The sequence below is a fragment of the Pseudophryne corroboree genome, chromosome 4 (assembly GCF_028390025.1).
Source record: "Pseudophryne corroboree isolate aPseCor3 chromosome 4, aPseCor3.hap2, whole genome shotgun sequence".
NCBI lineage: Eukaryota > Metazoa > Chordata > Amphibia > Anura > Myobatrachidae > Pseudophryne > Pseudophryne corroboree.
Genome location: NC_086447.1, coordinates 828970591 through 828995622, shown reverse-complemented (window position 1 = coordinate 828995622; position 25032 = coordinate 828970591). Strand labels below are relative to the sequence as shown.

Here is a 25032-nt window from a genome sequence, read left to right as displayed (position 1 = left end):
CTGTCTACAGGTGTCATACTTTTGTGATTGCTGTCTTTAATCTACACCATGACAGAGAATGTTTGCTAATACGTGCAATTGGAACCACACATAAATACAACATTGAAGACAGTTGTACATGGCATGTTATTGGTATGCCGACGGGGACCATGTCGACAGACAGAATCCTGGCATTGGAATCCTGACCGCGCTCACAATACCGCCTGAAGAATCCTGACGGTCATAATCCAGAAGGTAAGACTCACAGTCAGGTTCAAAGGGGGAGGGGGAGGGGGAGGGTTAGGTTAGGCTGTGGGAGGGTTGGGTTATGGTTAGAGGAAGGATTACAGTACTTACCACAATGTTTCGGTATTCTGCCCATCAGCATCCCATACCCATACTGGTTAAACAATCCTTATCTTAGATTACCGAAGAATCATGAAGCGCTTTATCACAGAGGATGGAAGGAGAACATATTTGCAGACTGCGTGCCTCTCCCACTCTGGTGCTGGAGTGGAAGACGTATGGTGCAAAAGTTGGCTGCTTCTGCAAATAAATTCAGGTTCAGCCAATCTCAGTTTTATAACCAGCAGAGATTTACCCGCTGCCAAATCTTTCAATAAAAGATGGGTCTGTGCCGTAAGCTCAGCAGGGTATAAAGCTGTGGCAGATTGTACGGGTATGATACAAAATGTCGACATTCAGAATGTCAACACTGACATAATGTTGGTAGTCAGCGTTTCCAGCTGATTTTTGTCCCTAGCCCGACCCTAACTGCAGCCTAATCCTAACCGCAGCCTGGTCCGAACCTGAAGAGTAAAGGGGATGGTCGACATTCTGCCCGTTTCTACAATATTTTCATTTTGAATGTTGACATAATGATTGCATACCGATGGGGCATACATCTGAGAAAAGGACAGGTGAAGCATTAAGCAGTGTTAAACTGTAGCACCACCTATTGCCCATCACTTATTACAGCACTTTGAGTAGGCTACTTGACCTCTGTAGCAAATGTATTATTGTTGCAATAATATAAACTCACAGCTGCTTATTAAGATTACTATTTGTTATTTTAAATTAAAATAAACATCTGAAAAAAATAAAATAACACTCAAGGACACTACACTCATAGAGCTTTAAAAAAAAAAAAAAAAAGAAGAAGACTATATGGAAAACACACCGCAAATAGACAATAGGCCTAATGCAGCATGGAACGCTGCTCCAACAGCATTTACATGCGGATGCCCAGTGTGCGCGAGTAAATGAATATGAAATGAATAGCTTCTAATCCACAGCGGTTTGGACAGAGACCAATGCCTTACAGAACACACCATGGCGGGTTGTCATCTCTACTCCAACAGAGATAGACGTGGATCACGTTTAGACATCAAATCCGGCCTTCAGATAAGAATAGCAATTACACATTAAACCGGTCGATCTTTAGCGGTTTCTGTCAGGTTCTAAACACCAGCAAACCCGATGCTTCGTTAATTTAGGTCCACATTTAGCATGGATTGCATTAGTAAAGCTGCTCGCAGGAAGCTTTGCAAATGCGATCCATAGTAACGAAAATACAGGAGGAGGAGTAAAAAATGCCATCCCAGTGCTGCGACCGTGTCACATCCTGACACCAACATTGCGACCAATGTTCTTTGCAGACTGCCAGCTAAGTAAGCCTCAGCTTACTCAGGCTGGCCGTCGCAGGGGGCCTTGTGAGGCCAAGAAATCTGCGCCTGAGATGCAGACCTTGGCCCTCGTCACTCCCTCAAAATTGGGGTGACTCCCCTGTTTCCGGGAATGCTGGCTGCCTCTGCTCCCGCCCCTCAAACGCCTCTGCCTGTCAATCCGGCAGAGGCTGTTGTTACATTGCGAACCACATGCAGAACCCACTCTGCACATGCGCAGAACGGATCTTGCGCTACTTCACGATAATTGTGAAACTGCGCAGGGGATCACTTGTGCGATCCAATCTGAATGAGGGCCTTGGACCATTGTCTGGCAGCACTGGCGTATCTATAATGGGTGCTGTGTGTGCGGTGCACACAGGCCCCTGGGTCCAGAAGGGGCCCACACCGCACCTATTTCTTCTATACTTACCTTTCCGGCGTCCATCGGCAACTGTGTTTGGGCCCCCTCCTATCCCATAGCCGTCACCGCCGCTGCTAGCGCACTGAGCGCTAGAGACTCTAGCACAGCGCCAGAGTCTACAGCGCATGCGCAGGACTCCGGAAAAATGGTGCGGCGTCCATTTTTCGGAGTCCTGCGCACGCACTGTAGACTCTGGCACTGTGCCAAAGTCTCAGCGCTGAGAGCGCTAGCAGCGGCGGTGACAGCTACAGGACAGGAGGGAGCCCACACACGGAGTCTGCACACGGGTCCCCTCCTCTCTAGAAACGCCGATGTCTGGCAGGCAATAAGTAGGTGTCTGGTTACTGCTGCCGGCTAGCTGAGCATCACTTTGCTGCATGTTTTTATGGGTTTTTTTTTTGTGCCTGAAAAGGATTTTTTTTGTGGCGACACAAAATTTTTGACCACATATAAGTAAGTAGTGATGTGTGATGTAGAGGCAGAATTACACAGAGAACAGCTGCACATTGTCCCAAAACCTAAAAGCAGCAATCACGTATGCCATTTATACAAATCATATACAGTGCTCCCCCTTTATATTGCCATTTAGAACATGCTCCTACCTTATATGGGTGTGGCATAAAGATCTACAGTATTAGGTCGACACCAAATGGACGACATGCATTAGGTCAAGAGGTACAAAAGGTTGAAAGATAAAAGGTCAACAGAGGTTAAGGTCGACACGTAAAAGGTCAAAAGGTCGACATAACAGTGGTCAAGACAAGTTCTTCTCCCCCCTTGGGTCAAATCTTGTTACTCTGGTAATAGGTGCCCACCATCAGTTGAAACGTCTACCACCCTTCAAAGGCTCCATTCGCTCACCATGCTTCGGGCAAGATGGCTTGCTGCGTTTGCCACAGGTTATTATTCCCAATCATAGTTCACGTGGCAGGTAAATCAAGTAAATATTGGGAAAACATATAAAACCCCCAAAACCATGTGTCGACCATTGCCATGTATACCTTTTCTACCTGTCATCCTTTCATCTGTTGACCTTTTGTACTTGTTAATCCAATGTATGTTGATCCTATGGTGTTTATCCCCTTTTGCAGCTCCTGCTTAACACCAAACAGATTCTTGCTACAAGATTGCTTTCAAATGCAATAATTTAATCATAGCTCACCCACTTCATAGCACCACCATCTCTGTAGTGCCAGTGTTGGTCTGTAGTGTAAAATGCCAAATTAAGTTGGATGTATCAATATATACTGACAGTATAATTAGATTGAGATAAAGTCCAAACTGTAATAAACCGAATATGCTGTAAATCCCCATAATTACCAGACCACGTTGTTATAAAAATAATAAATAGCACACACAGTAGCGATGAGATACCCACACAGGCCCCCTCATCTCAGGTCTGGATATTTGCCGCACTAGAGTAACCAGCACTGCATACTGCGGCACCTTTGTGGTTACAAATGACTGCTACTGACTTTCCAAAGCCTTCGAAAACTGGATTTGATTTGCATTGCCCTTAATATCATACACGGTAAATAAAATAGCATTTTCTCAAGGACTTTAAAGGGAATGAAATAAATGCAGTGAAAACACAGACACTTCCCTTGTATAATAACATCAGTGCCACATAGAGTAAACACTGGAATAAACCGAACTGGAGCTTTGTCTTATTTTGAGAAAACACAAACTGTAAATCTGGTTAAATCAGATCTAGAAGCCAACTATCTGCAATATTCTAAAGTGTGAAATTCATCGCCTACGGCATCTGTTCCTAATCCCTTTCCAGCATTAAAAAGATATGCAACGCTCTGAATGCGGAGCAAGCATATAATGTGGCCAAGATCAACTACAATTTCTTACTAGTCTATGAACTAAAATCCCCTATCAGGAGCAATATAATAATGTGCACAGCCAATGGCAACTGCCCGTTATCACATCACAACATTACAGAGCAGAATAGCACACGACAGTGGGGTATAGCATGGGAAATTGTATATAAAGGTGTTTATTACTGAAGATGTTTAAGATAGATCTGATTAGTGTCTGAGCATTTTCCTGTTATAAGTTTACATTCCCTGCACATATATATGTATTACGCTGTCTTGAAGTGGGGGGGGACAAAACAACCAGTAACCAATTAGTGGGAGGGTACAGAACAACCAATAGCCAATGAGTGGAAGGGGACAGAATAACCTGTAGCCAACCATGCTGCCTGCACACAGTAGCAAGGTAAGGGACATATGGTATCCGGTTGTAGAAAATAGGAAACAGCGCTAACAATTGAAATAATTAAAACACTATTTAATAAATTAAGTATACAGTACATTAAAAGCATATGTAAATACTCTTTGTTACTGAGCAACAGGCGTGGGCATATATAAGTCCAATAGATGAATAAGTGACTGCTTGTAAAGTGCCTGAGACCGTGTCCTTATATTGGAGCGGTCAGTTCACAATAAAGTGCAGGTAAGTGCGCAGATGTCCATATAATATAGTATTACCAGCCTTGTGTTCCTCAATGACGGATCCGTAGCGATGGTTCCTAACGGTAGCAGGATTTCATGCAATTGTGGCGGTATCCTTGGTCCACAGTACGGCTTCCTATAGCTTGTAGGTATATACCAAGCGATTTATTGTCCAATAGAACTTCTCCACGCTCCTGCCAAATTGAGCAAAGGTCTCACAGGTCTCTTTAGGTACAGTATGGCGTTTGCAGTCTCTCATTGAGGAACACAAGGCTGGTAATACTATATTATATGGACATCTGCGCACTTACCTGCACTTTATTGTGAACTGTCCGCTCCAATATAAGGACACGGTCTCAAGCACTTTACAAGCAGTCACTTATTCATCAATTGGACTTATATATGCCCACGCCTGTTGCTCAGTAACAGAGTATTTAAGTATACATTAAAAGCATATGTAATTTATTAAATTGTGTTTTAATTATTTCAATTGTTAGCGCTGTTTCCCCTTTTCTACAACCTTTTTGCTGGGAGACTGACTATCTCCCATCATACAGCTGGTAAGAGCAGCACCCCATTTTAACGCCCATCACTACAGTATATACTTGGTATATATATTCTTTTACATATGGTATCCGGACTCTGGGCTGACACCCATTAGGTCGACAGTGAATAGGTCGACACTAGAAATAGGTCAACACGACCATTAGGCCGACATGAACAAGGTCAACATGCAAAAAGGTTGACATGAGTTTTTCACTTTTTTTTTCTTTTTCTGGAACTTTTTCATACTTTACGATCCACGTGGACTACTATTGGGAACGGTAACCTGTGCCGAGCACAGTGGTAGCGGAGCAAGGCACCTTGCCCGAACCACGGCGAGGGGACACAGTGCATTAATTGGGGTTCCCAGTCACTTTATGAAGAAAACGACAACAAAAAAACATGGAAAACTCATGGCGACCTTTTTTCCAGGTCGACATAATGGCTGTGTCGGCCTAGCCACTGTCGACCAACAGGTGTCGACCATGAGTCCCATACCCAGACATATATGAACATACAAAAACTAAATGCACATGCTCCTTGTTATACTTTGCGCCTACTTTTATATCCATTATTATGATGGGTACGTTCAGGGAGTTGCAGGCCAAGGTAAAGGGGTGTATGGCGGTGAAAACTTTTTTGGGGGGAACTATTGCTACAGGGCAATTCTTCAGACATCCATAAAACAGAAAGTATACATAGAAGATGCTGGGTCCAGGTTTTCAAAAAGAAGTGGTGGTGGGGGAACCGGTACAAATTACCCAAACCTGGTTGATCGGCCAGCGGGTGACCAGGTTATCTGTTAATGGAGAAAAATGCTCTCTTTGCATAGTAATTTTCCTTTACTGCCACATAACATGACTCGCGTACTGATGTCAGTCTAATTACTCAATGCCATATAATTCATAAAAATATTGAATTCGTATAGCCTAGCAAGACTGCAATTAAGAATAGATAAGTCTTTACAAACCTTGGCTTTCCCATCTTGAGCAGACATATAACCAACACACATGCTCTCCGTGGTATGACTCCACAGGAACTCCACTATAAAGATAAAGCAAGAATGAGTACATGCAAGGTACCAAAAATAGGTAAACAAATCTAGTACAAAATAACAAAATAAACAGACTACAAAAGCATTAGAATATAATGTAAATGTATGGGAAAATATTTTTTTATATACCTAGAAGTGCTTGTTTATCATCTGCGGAGTCCAACTTTGAGGAACACCTGCACGACCGAAGAACAATTACCCCACCAAGAATGCTGTCTTCATCAGCCAGGAAAGGTGAACCTGAAAATGATTATGTCGATTAAATGTTATACTAAAAAAAATCTAAATAAATGTATTAAACTAGAAATAGGTTTAGTTGAGGACTCATAAACCGAATTCAATACTGAACTATTATATAGAGTAAATACACTATTGGAAGGTCATTCAGTAAGACCCAAATCTAAAGCTGGGTACACACCTATACAATTGTCGTCCCGTTTCCTCAATATCAGGTGAACAGCCATTGATTGTATAGGTGAGTATGCAGTGCTGATGCAGGAGAGTTAGCCGATAAATGGCGTATAACTCTCCTGCAATGCTTGGGACCAGTTGGTCGCATCTCATGTGCTGTAAAGTCAACCTCCCAATCCCCATAGAGGAGCCACAACCCCCCGCTGCTGCTGCCGCCCTTATAGGAGGTCACGGCTGGAAACACACCGCTCGGCTGAAAGGGAGTGTTTAACCTGATCAGTCGGGGACAGAATAGGTGTGTACACAGCTTTAGTGGGGTCTTTCGTATTAATCAAATAGATCAAAATTTTAGCCTATGTATTTATCAAATACATTGTGTGCTGCATAAACAAAATTTGATCCAACAGTGTGATACCAAACTAGGTTAACGGGTGACATTGGGGCAGATTTATCTATTGCATTTGTCTGACCACCCTGCCATATCATGTAACATTCCTATTTGGACAATTAGGATAGATTAGGCCATGTCCAACTCACCCGGCACAGGTGGGGAGAACACAATGAGACACTAGAGAGAACCAGATATGGCATGGTGCAGTAAAATGCTGTGCTAGCCCTTTTTGTTAAGGGTGGCAGTCACTGTGGAGATAACAAACTCGAAACCCAGCAAGAGAGTCTCAGATCGTGATGCTTTCTCCTCCATGTTTGACAGATGGTGTCACAGGAGTACATTTAGTGAGCGATGGCTTGATGCTGTTGTCGTGTGAGTTGTGGACTCTCAGAAACTTGTGTTCTGATTCTGTTGCGACTTTGAGTCTGACAGATTGTGTAGGAAACTGTATTCACTGATACTTTGGCTTTCTTTGCAATTCCTCAAAATGGAAAGACCTACACTTATAATCTGTCTGCCTACTGTATGTTAATTGCCTTTTCTGCCACCACAGTAGCAAAATACGATTTCCTGCAGTGCAATATTTCTCAAATAATGCTTCAGAGGGTGTAATAAGTCTGTTCCAACACTGCTTTCATACAAACAGGGTTTTATTTAATCAAGTTATTAACATACGTTAGGACACATGTAGGAATTATTTGCATTAACTTTCAAAGCTTAATTTCTTTCATTGCTGCAGAAGAGCTGTAAGTTCTTATTACTTGCTGCTGTACAGGTAGTGTACCAAGGGGCTAATTCAGACCTGATCGCTAGGCTGCAAATTCGTACAGCGGGCGATCAGGTCTAAAGTGCGCATGTACCGAAATGCGCAGGCGCGTCGCATGGGTACAAAGATGATCGCCGCTCAGCGATGGGTTTGTGCGAAGGTTCCATTCGAACGGGCGATCGCAAGGAGATTGACAGGAAGAGGGCGTTTGTGGGTGGCAACTGACCGTTTTCTGGGAGTCTTTGGAAAAACGCAGCGGCTGATTAAGTCCTGGGCTACTCAGAGACTGCACAAAAAGGAGATTTATGGTAAGAACTTACCTTTGTTAAATCTATTTCTGCGAGGTACACTGGGTTCTACAGGGATAACATCGGGGTGTAGAGTTGAATCTTGATCCGAGGCACCAACAGGCTTTGACTGTTCCCAGGATGCTTAGTGCTGCCTCCTCTATATCTCTGCCTCCAGGCACTAGAGCTTAGTTTTGTTAACCAGTCCAATGCAGTAGCAGGTAAGAGAGACGACAACAGTTAGTAGCCACATACACTACATTCTCACGACAGGAGAAGAAGGTACCAGCAGCTAATGCCATACAAACCCAAAGAAGTTCAGTGCGTCAGGGTGGGCGCCCTGTGGAACCCAGTGTACCTCGCAGAAAGAGATTTAACAAAGGTAAGTTCTAACCATAAATCTCCTTTTCTGCAGCGGGGTACACTGGGGTTCCACAGGGATAACATCGGGGATGTCCTAAAGCAGTTCCTTATGGGAGGGGACGCAATGTAGCGGGCACAAGAACCCGGCGTCCAACGGAGGCATCCTGGGACGCGGTAGTATCGAAGGCAAACAACCTTATGAACATGTTCACTGAGGACCACGTAGCCGCCTTGAACAATTGTTCTAGGGTCGCACCACAGCAGGCCGCCCAAGAAGGTCCAACAGACCGAGTAGTATCGGCTTTGATGGTAGCAGGAGCTGGAAGGCCAGCCTGTACATAAGCATGTGCAATCACCATTCTAATCCATCTGGCCAAGGTCTGCTTATTAGCAGTCCAGCCACGTTTGTGAAAACCAAAAAGGACAAAGAGGGCATCAGATCTCCTAAGAGAAGCTGTTCTCTTCACATAAATATGGAGAGCCCGTGCCAAATCCAAAGACCGCTCTTTGGAGGACAAACCTGGAGAGGTAAAAGCCGGAACCACAATCTCCTGGTTAAGGATGGAAGGATGATACCACCTTAGGCAAATAACCAGGGCGAGTTCTAAGAACTGCCCGGTCAAGGTGAAAAATCAGAAAGGGTGACCAACAGGACAAGGCACCCAAGTCTGAAACCCATCTAGCAGAAGCAATAGCCAGCAAGAACAAGACCTTAAGAGTAAGGCACTTAAGGTCCACAGACTCAAGAGGTTCAAACGGAGACTCTTGTAAGGCGTCCAGAACAACCGACAAATCCCAAGGAGCCATAGGGAGGTTGAATCCGTAAAACACCCTGAGTGAATGTATGAACATCAGGCAGAGTAGCAATTTTTCTCTGAAACCATATCGACAAGGCAGAAATATGAACCTTGAGGGAGGCCAGAAAAAGGCCTAAGTCCAAGCACTGTTGCAGGAAAGCCAAAAGTTTGGCAGTACGGAACTTGTATGCATCATAATGGTTAGTCACACACCAGGCAAAGTAAGAATTCCAGACCTTATGATAAATCCGAGCAGACGCCGGTTTATGTGCCTTTAACATAGTTTGAATGACCGCCTCAGAAAATCCTTTGGTCCTCAGTACGGAAGCTTCAAGAGTCACACCGTCAAAGCCAGCCGGGCCAAATCCTGGTAGACACAAGGGTCCTAAACGAGGAGGTCTGGGCGTTGCAGAAGTAGAAGAGGACGCTCTATTGAGAGCCCCTGCAGGTCTGAGAACCAATGCCGTCTGAAACACGCCGGAGCGATTAGAAGCAGTATTCCTCCTTCTTGCTTGAATTTCCTTATCACCCTGGACAGAAGTGACACCGGAGGGAACACATACGGCAGCCGAAAGTTCCATGGAATTGCCAGTGCGTCCACGAACGTTGCTTGTGGATCCCTTGTCCTTGCTCCGAAGACCAGAACCTTGTGATTGTGTCGAGACGCCATTAGGTCTACATCTGGTAGGCCCCACTTGTCCACTAGGAGTTGAAAGACTTCTGGATGAAGACTCCACTCTCCGGCGTGTACGTCTGGACAACTGAGGAAGTCCACTTCCCAGTTGCGGACTCCCGGAATGAACACTGCCGATATGGCTGGCAGATGGCGTTCCGTCCAACAAAGAATTTTTGATACTTCCATCATTGCCATGCGGCTTCGAGTGCCACCTTGATGATTTATGTGCAACAAAATGGTGTCATTGTCTGACTGTACTTGAACAGGCCTGTTCTGTACCAGAGGCAGGGCTAGAGTCAATGCATTGAACACTGCCCGCAATTCTAGAATGTTTATCGGGAGGAGAGATTCCTCCCTGGTCTACCGACCCTGAAGAGAGTGTTGCTCCAACACCGCACCCCAGCCCCACACATTGGCATCCGTCGTCAGAAGGACCCAGTTGGAGATCCAGAAGGGACGACCCCTGCTCAATTGCTGGTCCTGTAGCCACCAGCTCAGTGACAGGCGGACCTCCGGAGTCAAGGAGACCATGTGAGTCCTGATCCGGTGAGGCAGGCCGTCCCACTTGGAGAATATCAACTTCCGCAGAGGGCAGGATTGAAATTGAGCATACTCCACCATGTTGAAAGCCGACAGAATGAGGCCTAGTACTTGCATCACCGAGTTTATCGACACACGTGGGCGAGAGAGGAAGCATCTTATCTTGTCCTGAAGTTTCAGGACCTTCTCGGGAGACAAAAACAACCGCTGATTGTGGGTGTCCAATAGTGCTCCCAGGTGCACCATACTCAGGGACCAAGGAAGATTTCTTCCAGTTGATGAGCCACCCGTGGGCTTGCAGGAATTGGACCGTCAGTTCCAGATGACAGAGGAGAACCTCTGGAGAGTTAGCCAGGATCAACAAGTCATCCAGAGACGGCAGGATCCTGATACTCTGATGGCGGAGTAGAGCCGTTATGACCTTGGTGAAAATTCTTGGAGCCGTGGTCAGACCAAAATGTAAGGCCTGGAATTGAAAATGGAGGTTGCCTATAGCAAACCACAGGTATTGCTGATGCGACACTGCAATAGGTATATGCAGGTAAGCATCCTGTATATCCAGGGATACCATAAGCCAGAACAATAGAGCAAAGAGTTTCCATACGGAATTTGGAAACTTTCACAAAATTGTTCAAAGACTTGAGGTTGAGAATGGGCTGGGAAGAACGTTGAATAGTACCCCCTGCCTCTCTGAGCCAGAGGCACCTACACTATCACTCCCGTGTCCAGGAGTTTTTGCTTTCACCGGATCTGTAGGGACGTTTGTCAAGCAAACCTGGCGAGGGGGGCGTTTCTTGAAACAGATGGCGTATCCGTGAACGACGACTTCCCTTACCCAGGCGTCCGAAGTGGTCTGTGACCATACCTGAGCAAACCGTAGAAGTTGGCCTCCCACGCTGGGATACCCCAGAGGGAGGCCCGCCCCGTCATGCGGCAGGCTAGTATGTTTTGGAAGCAGGCTAATGGGCAGCCCAGGCACGATTAGGTTTGGGCTTAGTGGGTTTGGAAGTGTGAGCCTGTTTCGGGTACACCTGACCCTTTGCTTTACCAGGAGGTCGAAAGGAACGAAAGGAAGTACTCTTAGCCTTCGGGCCGAAGGTGTAGTACTAGGTAGACATGCAGTCTTAGCCGATGCTAAGTCAGCAACAATCTTATTGAGGTCTTCCCCAAAAAGTATGTTTCCCTTAAAAGTGATCACCTCCAAGGTCTTTTTAGAGTCCAGATCCACAGACCAGGACCGCAACCAGAGGATCCGGCGAGTCAGAATAGACGTAGTAGACGCTTTGGCCGCCAAGATACCTGCATCAGATGCCGCCTCCTGAATATAATGAGAGGCTGTAATAATGTATGAGAGACACTGTCTAGCATTATCAGGAAAATTAGATGGTAGTTCCGCTTCAACTTCCTGTACCCAGGCCTCAATAGCTTTAGCAGCTCAATAGGCCGCAGTAGTAGGCCTGTGCACAGCTCCAGCAAGAGTGTAAATAGACTTCAAGCAACCCTCCACACGCTTATCCGTCGGTTCCTTCAAAGAGGTGATGGTAGTGACAGGCAGAACAGAGGACACCACCAGACGCTCGACTTGTGAGTCCACCGGTGGTGGTGTTTCCCAATTTTTACTTAACTCTGCAGTGAGGGAATAATGAGCTAGCATCTTTTTAGACAGGGAGAATTTCTTTCCTGGAGACTCCCAGGATTCCTGACGTATGTCAACTAAGTGGTCAGAGTGGGGCAAAACTAATTTATTAACCTTCTGACGCTTAAACTTATGTGGTTTCATCAATTTGAAGAATCACCCTGATAGCCTCCAAGAGGTCAGGAACATTCACTTGTGTCATAGATTCCCCATTAGATGCATCTGCATCAGTGTCTGAGGGGTCAGTATATGCGCCATCTTCATCAGATGAAGTATCTGAAACAAGTGTGGATTGCGAGGAAGTAATAGCCCGCTTAGATGACCTCTCGTCTTAGGCGGGCGAGGGTTAGGAGTTTGCTTAGCCAAAAACTGATTTTATTGCTGTAACTGAGAGGACAGAGTATCTGCCCATGGTGGATTAACTGCAGGAACAATATGTGGCTCTAATGGCACAGGAGGTACCATGGGGGGGGGGGGCAAGTCTAGCTACCAGTGTAGTCAATAAATTAGCAAATGTAGCCCACAGCGGGTCATGATTCTTCCCAGTTGCTGTAGACTGACTGAGGGGTATAAAATCCCCAGTACCTGAACCCTCAGCTGCAATACTCTCCTCAGAGTCATCCATGGCAGTAGCACTGCATGTTGCAGGATCAGCCATGGAATTATCACCCTGTTTAGCTGACATTATATGAAAGCGTAACCGTAGGGCAAAATAGTACAATATAAGCAGACAAAGTACCTGGCAGAAATCCCCCTGTATAGTGTTACTGCAAGCAGAGCAAACACGGAGGATTTAAGAGGTATATGGTGACTGTAATACACAGAGAAAAATACCACAAGAGTATATCCTGTAAAACACTATATTATATGAAAACCCTGACGCACTTAGCCCCCTTCAGGGTACAGAATATAGGGATAGCAGTATATGTGAGATACACGGAATGGAAATCACACAGCAGCTACTGGCACACACACAGTCACATGTACAATGCAGAAATTATCACAAACAACAATAAAACTGCACTGGACTAGCAACACTAAGTAACTGCACTACAAAGTAAAGCTATATATGTATATAGATATAACAATGCACAGTAAAGACTGGATGTACAGTATATCCCAGGGTTCTTGTACTAAACAGCCCTGAATGTATGCATTTGTTCTTAACTAACACTGTCTAAAAGACATGTAGAATACTTAAGTGTCCTGTAAACGCTCAGCGCTGATGATGCAGGCGGCTGATAGGGAGTGAGGGAGGCAGTAAGATGCAGCTCCAGGGTGGGAACATTAGCAGTAAATGGCGCCTGGGGCTGGAGGAGGGGCTACAGGTCAGAGCCTTATCCCCTTGCTGGACTTCACCACCGGGTACTGCGGGCCTTAGCAAAACGGATTATGAGGTAATCCGACCTGTGCCCTTGCCCTGGTGGTCTAGTGGGGTCCATGCACGGCCACAGTGTCCACGACAGCGCGCACGGTCCGTCTCCTAAAGACCGCGCCGGATCGCGATTTGCAGCGGGTCCCGCCTGGAGGACCCTCTTACCTCCTCCCTTGATGCGGCCACGCGATCCCGGAGTGCAGCGGCAAGTGTGTGTGCCCTAGTAGAAACCGAAGCCCTACGCTGTAAGTACCCGGCAACCAGGGTGCGGGAGTATACAGCGCCGCCGGGGGAGGTGAGGGAGCCACAGCATGTGTCAAAATGACATATAGCACTTGTAAGTACCTATGCTGCGGCCCTTGAAGTCTTCTGTCTTCTGAAAAGCTCTTCTCAGGGCTGCCCAGCGCAGCCCTCCCTGTTAGCTGCCTGCACTGCAGGTACCAACTTACAAACTGAGCTCCAGTGCCTGGAGGCAGGGATATTGAGGAGGCGGCACTAAGCATCCTGGCAACAGTCAAAGCTTTTAGCCTGTTGTTGCCTCAGATCAAGATCCAACTCTACACCCCGATGTTATCCCTGTGGAACCCAGTGTACACCGCTGAAGAAATCTGTTCATACAGCTTTGCTACACATGCGTTCGCACACTTGCAAAGCTAATACACACTCCCCTATGGGCGGCGACTATGCGAACGCAGGACTGCAAAAAAAGCCTAGCAAGCGATCAGGTCTGAATTAGCCCCCATAGCACGAGTTCCCAAGAGAAGTAAAAGACAGCAAAGCAAACTCCAAAGGAACTAACGCTTTCAGTCAATGAGCTACTGGGCTATACTTTTGCCGACATTTTAGGGGATTAAAGATTCTCAATCTTGTATCAATCTAAGGCACCAAGAAGTTTCAGTGATGGTCTTCAAGTCTTATTAGTAACAAAAAATTCTCTGTAAAACTGAGGAGTTCACAAGCAGGAACATGGTCAGTAATGTCACCACTTTACCATTACAGATGTTTGTGTTGTTATTTGTGATAGAGGGGGAACATAACACTTGTCAAAGTTTTAGTGGAATGGGAGTGTCATGGCTGGGCAGGGCATTTTATCTTCAAGCGTCCTATATGAAACTCAATATATTTGGATTTAGTTACTAAAGTGGACAATGAGCAAGAAGAATGATAAACAGAATTGATACATTTTATATTATTATTATCCTTTATATGGTGCCACAAGGGATCCACAGCACCCAAATACAGAGTACATAAACAAATAAGCAAAACAAGAAAACAGTGACTTACAGTTCAAGACAATATAGGACAAGTACAGGGTATATAAACATTGCTGCAGACGACACTGACATAAGTATCAGTGTGCCAGAAAACCAAGGGATTTTGTGCCGTTGAAGGGAGTATGGAGTAGAGAATGGTTTAAGTGAGAGAAGAAAAAGCACATGTGGGAAGAGGGCCCTGGTTGTGAGAGCTTACATTCTAGAGGGGAGGGGTAGACAGGCAGGGATGACACAGATGGGGTAGCAAGCGAACGTGGAACAGAGGGTTAGGATGAGAGTTGGCTGGGTTTGGTGAAGGAGTGAGTCTTCCGAACACGTTTGAAGTTTTGAAGAGAAGTGGAGAGTGAGGGGGAGAAGTAGAGAATTCCAGAGGTAGGAAGCAGCATGTAAAAAATCCTGGAGGTTGGAGTGGTAGAAATTATTCAGTAGGAAAAAGATAGAACAAGATGTCACTGGCGCTAAGTCCTTATAGATGTCTATTGGGCCCTTAATGAGGCAATAACCATGTGCAGCAGTTACCAGAGTTAACAAACGGTATAAATACCATATAACAAATGATTGTAGATTTTAGGAAATCGCATAAGCAGCCCTTTTGCCCTATAGTTGTAAATAACCAGGTAGTGGAGACAGTTGAGTCTTTTAAATTCCTGGGTATTAACATCTCTAATGATTTGTCCTGGGGCACTCATACTCGATGTGTTGTTAAAAAAGCCCAACAACACCTGTTTTTACTAAGGAAAATGCGTATGGCGGGAATGGTTCTGGTATTAATGATCGACCATGTTATGGTCGACAGTCATTAGGTCGACCACTATTGGTCGACATGGACACGTGGTCGACACATGAAAATGGTCGACACGTGAAATGTCGACATATGAAAAGGTCGACATGCGTCTTTTAACTTTTTTTGGTGTCGTTTTTTGCGTAAAGTGACTGGGAACCTCAATTAGTGCACCGCGTCCCCTCGCATGGCTCGCTTCGCTCACCATGCTTCGGGCATGGTGCCTTCGCTCCGCTACCGCTTCGCTCGGCACACTTTACCGTTCCAATCGTAGTCCATGTGGATCGTAAAGTATGGAAAAGTTCCCCAAAAGAAAAAAAAGTTAAAAAACTCATGTCGACCTTTTCATGTGTCGACCATGTGTACATGTCGACCATGGCAATGTCGACCAATAGTGGTCGACCTAATGACTGTCGACCATAACATGGTCGACCATGTGAACGGATACCGGCGGGAATACGTAAGGAGATTTTAGTAAATTTTTATTCGGCCATCTTAGAGAGTGTCCTTACATACGGGATTATGGTATGGTTTGGTAACTGTACTGCCGTAGAACGTAAGTCCCTTCAGAGAGTGGTTAAAACTGCGAGCAGGGTTATTGGAGTTAGTTTGCCCTGTATTCAGGATATATATGAAAAGAGGCTCCTCACTAAGGTGAGAAGTATTTTGGGAGATCTATCTCATCCTAATGTGGGGATGTTTTCTGTGTTGCCATCTAATAGGCGTTATCGTTCTATTCTTTGTCGGACTAACCGGTTAAGGGGTAGTTTTTTTCCCAACAGCAGTAAACATGTTAAACCGGACAAAACCGAGATAAATTGATAATTGAGAATGTCTTGGTTTCAGGAGTGCTCTTTCTGTTCTCATGGTCTCTGTATATGCTTGCTTTTAGTTTCGTTGATTGTTCATGTATTTTTTTTCTTGAACTATTGATGACAATAAAGTATTATTATTATTAACAAGCAAATGTTAATTTAAAATTTCCAAATAAATTAGATTAGTGCAATGTAGAATGATTACGTCCATAGTCCTTGTAGATGTCTATTAAGCCCTTAATGAGGCAATAACCATGTGCACCGGTTACCAGAATTATGGAACAGTATACATACCATATGACAAGAAACAAATTTAGTGACGCAACAAACAGAAGTTAATTAAAAAATTTACAAATAAATAATATCAGTGCAATGTGGAATAATTCATCCATAAAGGTGACTTGTGCTTTCAAGAGGCAAAATGGAAAGATCTCTCACCATCTCTCGAGTTTGCGGTGGGCTAGCTTATAAGTAAGCAAGTGTGGTCCTGGGCTGAAATAGCCTGGCACCACTGCAATGAGTTTATCAGCGTGAGTTCACCAGTAATCCACGTGCACCTTTCCTAAGTCCAAGCAACGCGTTTCGGTTCAATAGAACCTCTCTCAAGGTGCACGTGGATTACTGGTGCAAGGGTCATTCTGCTTAATGCAACATGGTCCCTGCCGTCGCTGCTGGCATCAGCAAGTGTGTATGCACTTGCTGATGCCGACGTCGCTGAGTACACACATTGTGTAGTGTGCACCCAGCTTTACACATTTATATAAATCTGTGGGGTAGCACCAAAATCAGTCACATCCTTAAGCTAGATAGGGGTGACTATGTGGCAAAGGTGTGGCACACTTAGCATAAAGCTAGCCGTGGCTGTGGCTTTGACGTGTAGACGGAACGGAGGACGGATCACTTGCACCCAGCATGACTGTAAAAATGTGTGCTGATAATGATGACAGCGGGAAACAATTAAAAGGCATTCAATTATCACAAATATAGTTTTAAAGCATAACACCACCTCACCAACATTTAGAATGTCACGCCATGTCAATCTATCTATATATACACACATACATTTTCTTTCATAATAACTATGAAAGAATGTAAGCTTTCACGAGGAGGACCCTCTTCCCTCATGTGCTTTTACGTCTCTTACTTAACCTATCTTCTTTTCAATACTCCCTTTGACAACACCAAATCCCTCGGTTTTCTGCCACCCTGATACTTATTTCAGTGCTGTTTACTGATGCAGCTATGATTATATACCCTGTACTTGTCCTATATTGTACTGAATTGTAAGTCACTGTCTTCATGTTTTGCTTATTTGTTTACTCTGTAATTGGGCGCTGCAGAACTCATGTGGCGCCATATAAATAAAGGATGATAATAATAACAACTATATAATTAACAGTTATGTATACAGCCCACATAATTGCTATATATAATTATTGTTAGTTATAAGTTAATGATAACTTAGAAATAAAAGTGTCCTGGGTGGTGGTGAAACGTGAAGTGAAAGGTGACGAGGTATTATGAGAGGAGGGATGGATGATACTGTGACTAGTTACACAGAAAGGATCATGTAACTAAATCACAAGGTTACTCTAGTTAGGGCAATTTCAGCCTAGAAAAGAAAGCAATAGCCAACAGAAACCAGATTGCAGATGGTTTAAAAGGGCAAACTTCAGAATTAAAACAGAGAGAACGAGCAAGAAAAACAGATGTTCAATTAGTGAGAAGCAAATTCCAAAACAGCAGAAGTATGTTATTTTTAAGAATTACTGTAGAAGAAGAAAGGACCAGAGAACATCATCAGGTTAAAGATATGAGGGAGCAACGGAGAAAAAGATTTCATCTCAATGTAATTAATTTAGGGATCGTCAGAAAGCTTAATTTCGGTCTTTGACGAACCACAGTCTTGAGATGGTAAAGAGTTACTAAAATGTCGGGGCTTTCAGAGTTTCCAACTTTGCAATCACTACAGTGCTGGCGGAGTTAGTTAAATTGTATTATTTTCCTAACCTCTGCCAGCTGTGTATCAAGTAAAATAAAAAATAAAAAGAGAGGAAAGTTTACAGAACAATAGAAACCTCTCTTTGCCAAAAAATGAAAGAAGATGATTAGACTCGCAGCAATTTAGTAAACAAGATTCCCAGAAATACAGGCTAATGCATAGAACGTCCAGGGGCTTACAGTTCATGTGAAATAAGAGGAGAGGGAAGATGATGAATGGGACTGTTGCATGATGTGGATAGTATTAATCCGTGCACAAAGACAGTACTATTCTCAATGTGTTGAATTGTACAGCAGGTGATTACATTGACAAATATATTCAGGGTATTGTTTCTTACAAAGCTGGTCATAGCGTGAAACAAGATCAAAGAAGCGTTGTTGTGAATTTAAGCCATGCTTGCAGGAAAAAAAAAGGAAATGTGACAGTGCTGTTCCCCTCCTTCACAGAAAATGATGTACTTGCCAAGATAAGAAGAAAAAGAGGGCTGAAAATGAGCAGGGGAGCTGGAGGTCAGAGGATTGAGATGTTAGAGAATGAACATCTCAGTAACAGCAAGGGGTAAAGGCAGGAGAAATCGGAGAGGAGCAAGTATTAGAACAGAACATTATACATCCCAAGATTTCAGCTATTAGAAGTCTTTCAAACACAGTTTAGCAAACAACAGTAGAGATGTTACAGTTGACCTATCATTTGCCACATAAATTCATAATAGCATTTTAAAAAAATAAAATAAAAAAAGAATAAAGGAAGTTACAATTTGACAGTGTTAAAGCTAAAAAATAAAAGGAACTTTGTTAAAGGGCATTTTTGAGCCCTCACATAGGAAATAGGGACATCCCAGCTCCTGAAACTGCATCACACAGCCGCCTACAAAGCCTGAAGACAAAATTTCTCTAGTTATCTAGAGAATAATAGAATATACTGAAGCGGACGGGACAAATGCAGTCATCCTGTGCTGTAAGTATAATACAGCAGGGGGAGGTCATCTGGGAGATCACCTGGGAGCCCACCCCCCAATTACTGCATAGAGTAAATGGTTTAGAAGACTGAGGGGAGGGGGGGTTTAAAGAACTACATCACCTACAGTTATAAAAGCACATGCCACCACTCCAGTGGGACAGTAGAGAGACGGATGCTTCTATACCACAGCTCCAAAAAGTCCCATATAATATTTTATATAAGTATGTATGTATGATATGGAGTGCCACAGAAATGTGTTATGGTCCTGTACACAAGTTAAATTAATCAGTAAATAAAGAGACAGTTATGACTTTCAATTAAATATAAAACACCTTCTGCTACAGCATAACACACACAGACACACTATAAAAACTCCGGAATCTGCCAAACCCCTTTTTCCAGAACCTGTACAGGGGGAAGAAAGAAGCACTTTATGTAAGATGTGTGGTGACAACATCGAGGTCCTTCACTCAATGAGTAGACAAGCCTTACTATATTTCATTCCAGTTACTAAATTGTTACTGGAAATAAAATAGACTGCTATGAAGTTATGCAAATATTCTATACATTATCATACAAATAATTAGTGATGAGCGGGTTTGGTTCCTCGGAATCCGAACCCCCCTGAACTTCACCCATTTTACACGGGTCCGAGGTAGACTCGGATTCTCCCGTATGGCTCGGTTAACCCGAGCGTGCCCGAACGTCATCATCCCGCTGTCGGATTCTCGCGAGATTCGGATTCTATATAAGGAGCCGCGCGTCGCCGCCATTTTTCACTCGTGCATTGGAAATTATAGTGAGAGGACGTGGCTGGCGTCCTCTCACTTTGTTTCAGGGGGCTGCAAATATCTTTATTCTGGGGACCAGCAGTATTATAGGAGGAGTACAGTGCAGAGTTTTGCTGACAAGTGACCACCAGTATTATACGTTCTCTGCCTGAAAAACGCTCCATATCTGTGCTCAGTGTGCTGCATATATCTGTGCTCACACTGCTTTATTGTGGGGACTGGGGACCAGCAGTATTATATAGGAGGCGTACAGTGCAGAGTTTTGCTGACCAGTTACCACCAGTATTATACGTTCTCTGCCTGAAAAACGCTCCATATCTGTGCTCAGTGTGCTGCATAATCATATATCTGTGCTCACACTGCTTTATTGTGGGGACTGGGGACCAGCAGTACTATATAGGAGGAGTACAGTGCAGAGTTTTGCTGACCAGTGACCACCAGTATTATACGTTCTCTGCCTGAAAAACGCTCCAAATCTGTGCTGCATTGTAGTATATAGTAGGAGTACAGTGCATAATTTTGCTGACCACCAGTATATAATATATAGGAGTACGGTACAGAAGGCCACTGCTCTACCTACCTCTGTGTCGTCAAGTATACTATCCATCCATACCTGTGGTGCATTTTAGTTTTGCACAGTTTGCTGACCACCAATATATAATATATAGCAGTACGGTACAGTAGGCCACTGCTCTACCTACCTCTGTGTCGTCAAGTATACTATCCATCCATACCTGTGGTGCATTTCAGTTTTGCAGTTTGCTGACCACCAGTATATAATATATAGCAGTACGGTACAGTAGGCCACTGCTCTACCTACCTCTGTGTCGTCAAGTATACTATCCATCCATACCTGTGGTGCATTTCAGTTTTGCACAGTTTGCTGACCACCAGTATATAATATATAGAAGTACGGTACAGTGGGCCACTGCTCTACCTACCTCTGTGTCGTCAAGTATACTATCCATCCATACCTGTGGTGCATTTCAGTTGTGCGCAGTATATATAGTAGTAGGCCATTGCTATTGATACTGGCATATAATTCCACACATTAAAAAATGGAGAACAAAAATGTGGAGGGTAAAATAGGGAAAGATCAAGATCCACTTCCACCTCGTGCTGAAGCTGCTGCCACTAGTCATGGCCGAGACGATGAAATGCCATCAACGTCGTCTGCCAAGGCCGATGCCCAATGTCATAGTAGAGAGCATGTAAAATACAAAAAACAAAAGTTCAGTAAAATGACCCAAAAATCAAAATTAAAAGCGTCTGAGGAGAAGCGTAAACTTGCCAATATGCCATTTACGACACAGAGTGGCAAGGAACGGCTGACGCCCTGGCCTATGTTCATGGCTAGTGGTTCAGCTTCACATGAGGATGGAAGCACTCATCCTCTCGCTAGAAAAATGAAAAGACTGAAGCTGGCAAAAGCACAGCAAAGAACTGTGCGTTCTTCTAAATCACAAATCCCCAAGGAGAGTCCAATTGTGTCGGCTGCGATGCCTGACCTTCCCAACACTGGACGGGAAGAGGTGGCGCCTTCCACCATTTGCACGCCCCCTGCAAGTGCTGGAAGGAGCACCCGCAGTCCAGTTCCTGATAGTCAAATTGAAGATGTCACTGTTGAAGTACACCAGGATGAGGATATGGGTGTTGCTGGCGCTGAGGAGGAAATTGACAAGGAGGATTCTGATGGTGAGGTGGTTTGTTTAAGTCAGGCACCCGGGGAGACACCTGTTGTCCGTGGGACGAATATGGCCATTGACATGCCTGGTCAAATTACAAAAAAAATCACCTCTTCGGTGTGGAATTATTTTAACACAAATGCGGACAACAGGTGTCAAGCCGTGTGTTGCCTTTGTCAAGCTGTAATAAGTAGGGGTAAGGACGTTAACCACCTCGGAACATCCTCCCTTATACGTCACCTGCAGCGCATTCATCATAAGTCAGTGACAAGTTCAAAAACTTTGGATAACAGCGGAAGCAGTCCACTGACCACTAAATCCCTTCCTCTTGTAACCAAGGTCCTGCAAACCACACCACCAACTCCCTCAGTGTCAATTTCCTCCTTACACAGGAAAGCCAATAGTCCTGCAGGCCATGTCACTGGCAAGTCTGACGAGTCCTCTCCTGCCTGGGATTCCTCCGATGCATCGAGTGTAACGCCTACTGCTGCTGACGCTGCTGTTGTTGCTGCTGGGAGTCGATCGTCATCTCAGAAGGGAAGTCGGAAGACCACTTGTACTACTTCCAGTAAGCAATTGACTGTCCAACAGTCCTTTGCGAGGAAGATGAAATATCACAGCAGTCATCCTGCTGCAAAGCGGATAACTTAGGCCTTGGCAGCCTGGGTGGTGAGAAACGTGTTTCCGTTATCCACCGTTAATTCACAGGCAACTACAGACTTGATTGAGGTACTGTGTCACTGGTACCAAATAACATCTAGGTTCCATTTCTCTAGGCAGGCGATACCGAAAATGTACACAGACCTCAGAAAAAGACTCACCAGTGTCCTAAAAAATGCAGTTGTACCCAATGTCCACTTAACCACGGACATGGGGACAAGTGGAGCAGGGCAGACTCAGGACTATATGACTGTGACAGCCCACTGGGTAGATGTATTGCCTCCCGCAGCAAGAACAGCAGCGGCGGCACCAGTAGCAGCATCTCGCAAATGCCAACTCGTTCCTAGGCAGGCTACGCTTTGTATCACCGCTTTACAGAAGAGGCACACAGCTGACAACCTCTTACGGAAACTGAGGAACATAATCGCAGAATGGCTTATCCCAAATGGACTCTCCTGGGGATTTGTGACATCGGACAACGCCAGCAATATTGTGCGTGCATTACATCTGGGCAAATTCCAGCACGTCCCATGTTTTGCACATACATAGAATTTGGTGGTGCAGAATTATTTAAAAAACGACAGGGGCGTGCAAGAGATGCTGTCGGTGGCCCGAAGAATTGCGGGCCACTTTCGGCATTCAGCCACCGCGTGCCGAAGACTGGAGCACCAGCAAACAGTCCTGAACCTGCCCTGTCATCATCTGAAGCAAGAGGTGGTAACGAGGTGGAATTCAACCCTCTATATGCTTCAGAGGATGGAGGAGCAGCAAAAGGCCATTCAAGCCTATACATCTGCCTACAATATAGGCAGAGGAGGGGGAATGCACCTGACTCAAGCGCAGTGGAGAATGATTTCAACGTTGTGCAAGGTTCTGCAACCCTTTGAACTTGCCACACATGAAGTCAGTTCAGACACTGCCAGCCTGAGTCAGGTCATTACCCTCATCAGGCTTTTGCAGAAGAAGCTGGAGACATTGAAGGAGGAGCTAAAACAGAGCGATTCCGCTAGGCATGTGGGACTTGTGGATGGAGCCCTTAATTCGCTTAACCAGGATTCACGGGTGGTCAATCTGTTGAAATCACAGCACTACATTTTGGCCACCGTGCTCGATCCTAGATTTAAAACCTACATTGGATCTCTCTTTCCGGCAGACACAAGTCTGCAGAGGTTCAAAGACCTGCTGGTGAGAAAATTGTCAAGTCAAGCGTTACGTGACCCGTCAACAGCTGCTCCTTCACATTCTCCTGCAACTGGGGGTGCGAGGAAAAGGCTAAGAATTCCGAGCCCACCCGCTGGCGGTGATGCAGGGCAGTCTGGAGCGAGTGCTGACATCTGGTCCGGACTGAAGGACCTGCCAACGATTACTGACATGTCGTCTACTGTCACTGCATATGATTCTCTCACCATTGAAAGAATGGTGGAGGATTATATGAGTGACCGCATCCAAGTAGGCACGTCAGGAAGTCCGTACGTATACTGGCAGGAAAAAGAGGCAATTTGGAGGCCCTTGCAGAAATTGGCTTTATTTTACCTAAGTTGCCCCCCCTCCAGTGTGTACTCCGAAAGAGTGTTTAGTGCAGCCGCTCACCTTGTCAGCAATCGGCGTACGAGGTTACTTCCAGAAGATGTGGACAAGATGATGTTCATCAAAATGAATTATAATCAATTCCTCCGTGGAGACATTCACCAGCAATTGCCTCCAGAAAGTACACAGGGACCTGAGATGGTGGATTCCAGTGGGGACGAATTAATAATCTGTGAGGAGGGGGATGTACACAGTGAAAGGGGTGAGGAATCGGACGATGAGGAGGAGGTGGACATCTTGCCTCTGTAGAGCCAGTTTGTGCAAGGAGAGGTTGATTGCTTCTTTTTTGGTGGGGTCCCAAACCAACCAGTCATTTCAGTCACAGTTGTGTGGCAGACCCTGTCGCTGAAATGATGGGTTTGTTAAAGTGTGCATGTCCTGTTTATACAACATAAGGGTGGGTGGGAGGGCCCAAGGACAATTCCATCTTGCACCTCTTTTTTCTTTCATTTGTCTTTGCATCATGTGCTGTTTGGGGACTATTTTTTTGAAGTGCCATCCTGCCTGACACTGCAGTGCCACTCCTAGATGGGCCAGGTGTTTGTGTCGGCCACTTGTGTCGCTTAGCTTAGCCATCCAGCGACCACAGTGCACCTCTTTTTTTCTTTGCATCGTGTGCTGTTTGGGGACTATTTTTTAAATCGACCATCCTGTCTGATACTGCAGTGCCACTCCTAGATGGGCCAGGTGTTTGTGTCGGCCACTTGGGTCGCTTAGCTTAGTCATCCAACGACCTTGGTGCAAATTTTAGGACTAAAAATAATATTGTGAGGTGTGAGGTGTTCAGAATAGACTGGAAATGAGTGGAAATTATGGTTATTGAGGTTAATAATACTATGGGATCAAAATGACCCCCAAATTCTATGATTTAAGCTGTTTTTGAGGGTTTTTTGTAAAAAACACCCGAATCCAAAACACACCCGAATCCGACAAAAAATTTTCAGGGAGGTTTTGCCAAAACGCGCCCGAATCCAAAACACGGCCGCGGAACTGAATCCAAAACCAAAACACAAAACCCGAAAAATGTCCGGTGCACATCACTACAAATAATACATTTTTCTTTTCTTTCCCATGAAACCATTTTGTTGCCCTGCTCACTATAAGAA

The 25032-nt window shown here is 44.8% G+C and overlaps 1 protein-coding gene across 2 annotated transcripts in view; it reads right to left on the bottom strand.

Annotated features, from left to right (window-relative positions):
* The window catches only part of TASP1 (taspase 1), a 547122-nt gene that overhangs the window by 177932 nt on the left and 344158 nt on the right, over window positions 1-25032 (bottom strand). For both annotated transcript variants that reach the window (XM_063918540.1, XM_063918539.1), the window contains exons 13-14: window positions 6259-6369; window positions 6046-6119 (exon numbers count right to left, since the gene is read on the bottom strand). In XM_063918540.1, the coding sequence (XP_063774610.1) occupies window positions 6046-6119; window positions 6259-6369 (185 nt within the window). The remainder of the gene's footprint in view (window positions 1-6045; window positions 6120-6258; window positions 6370-25032) is intronic.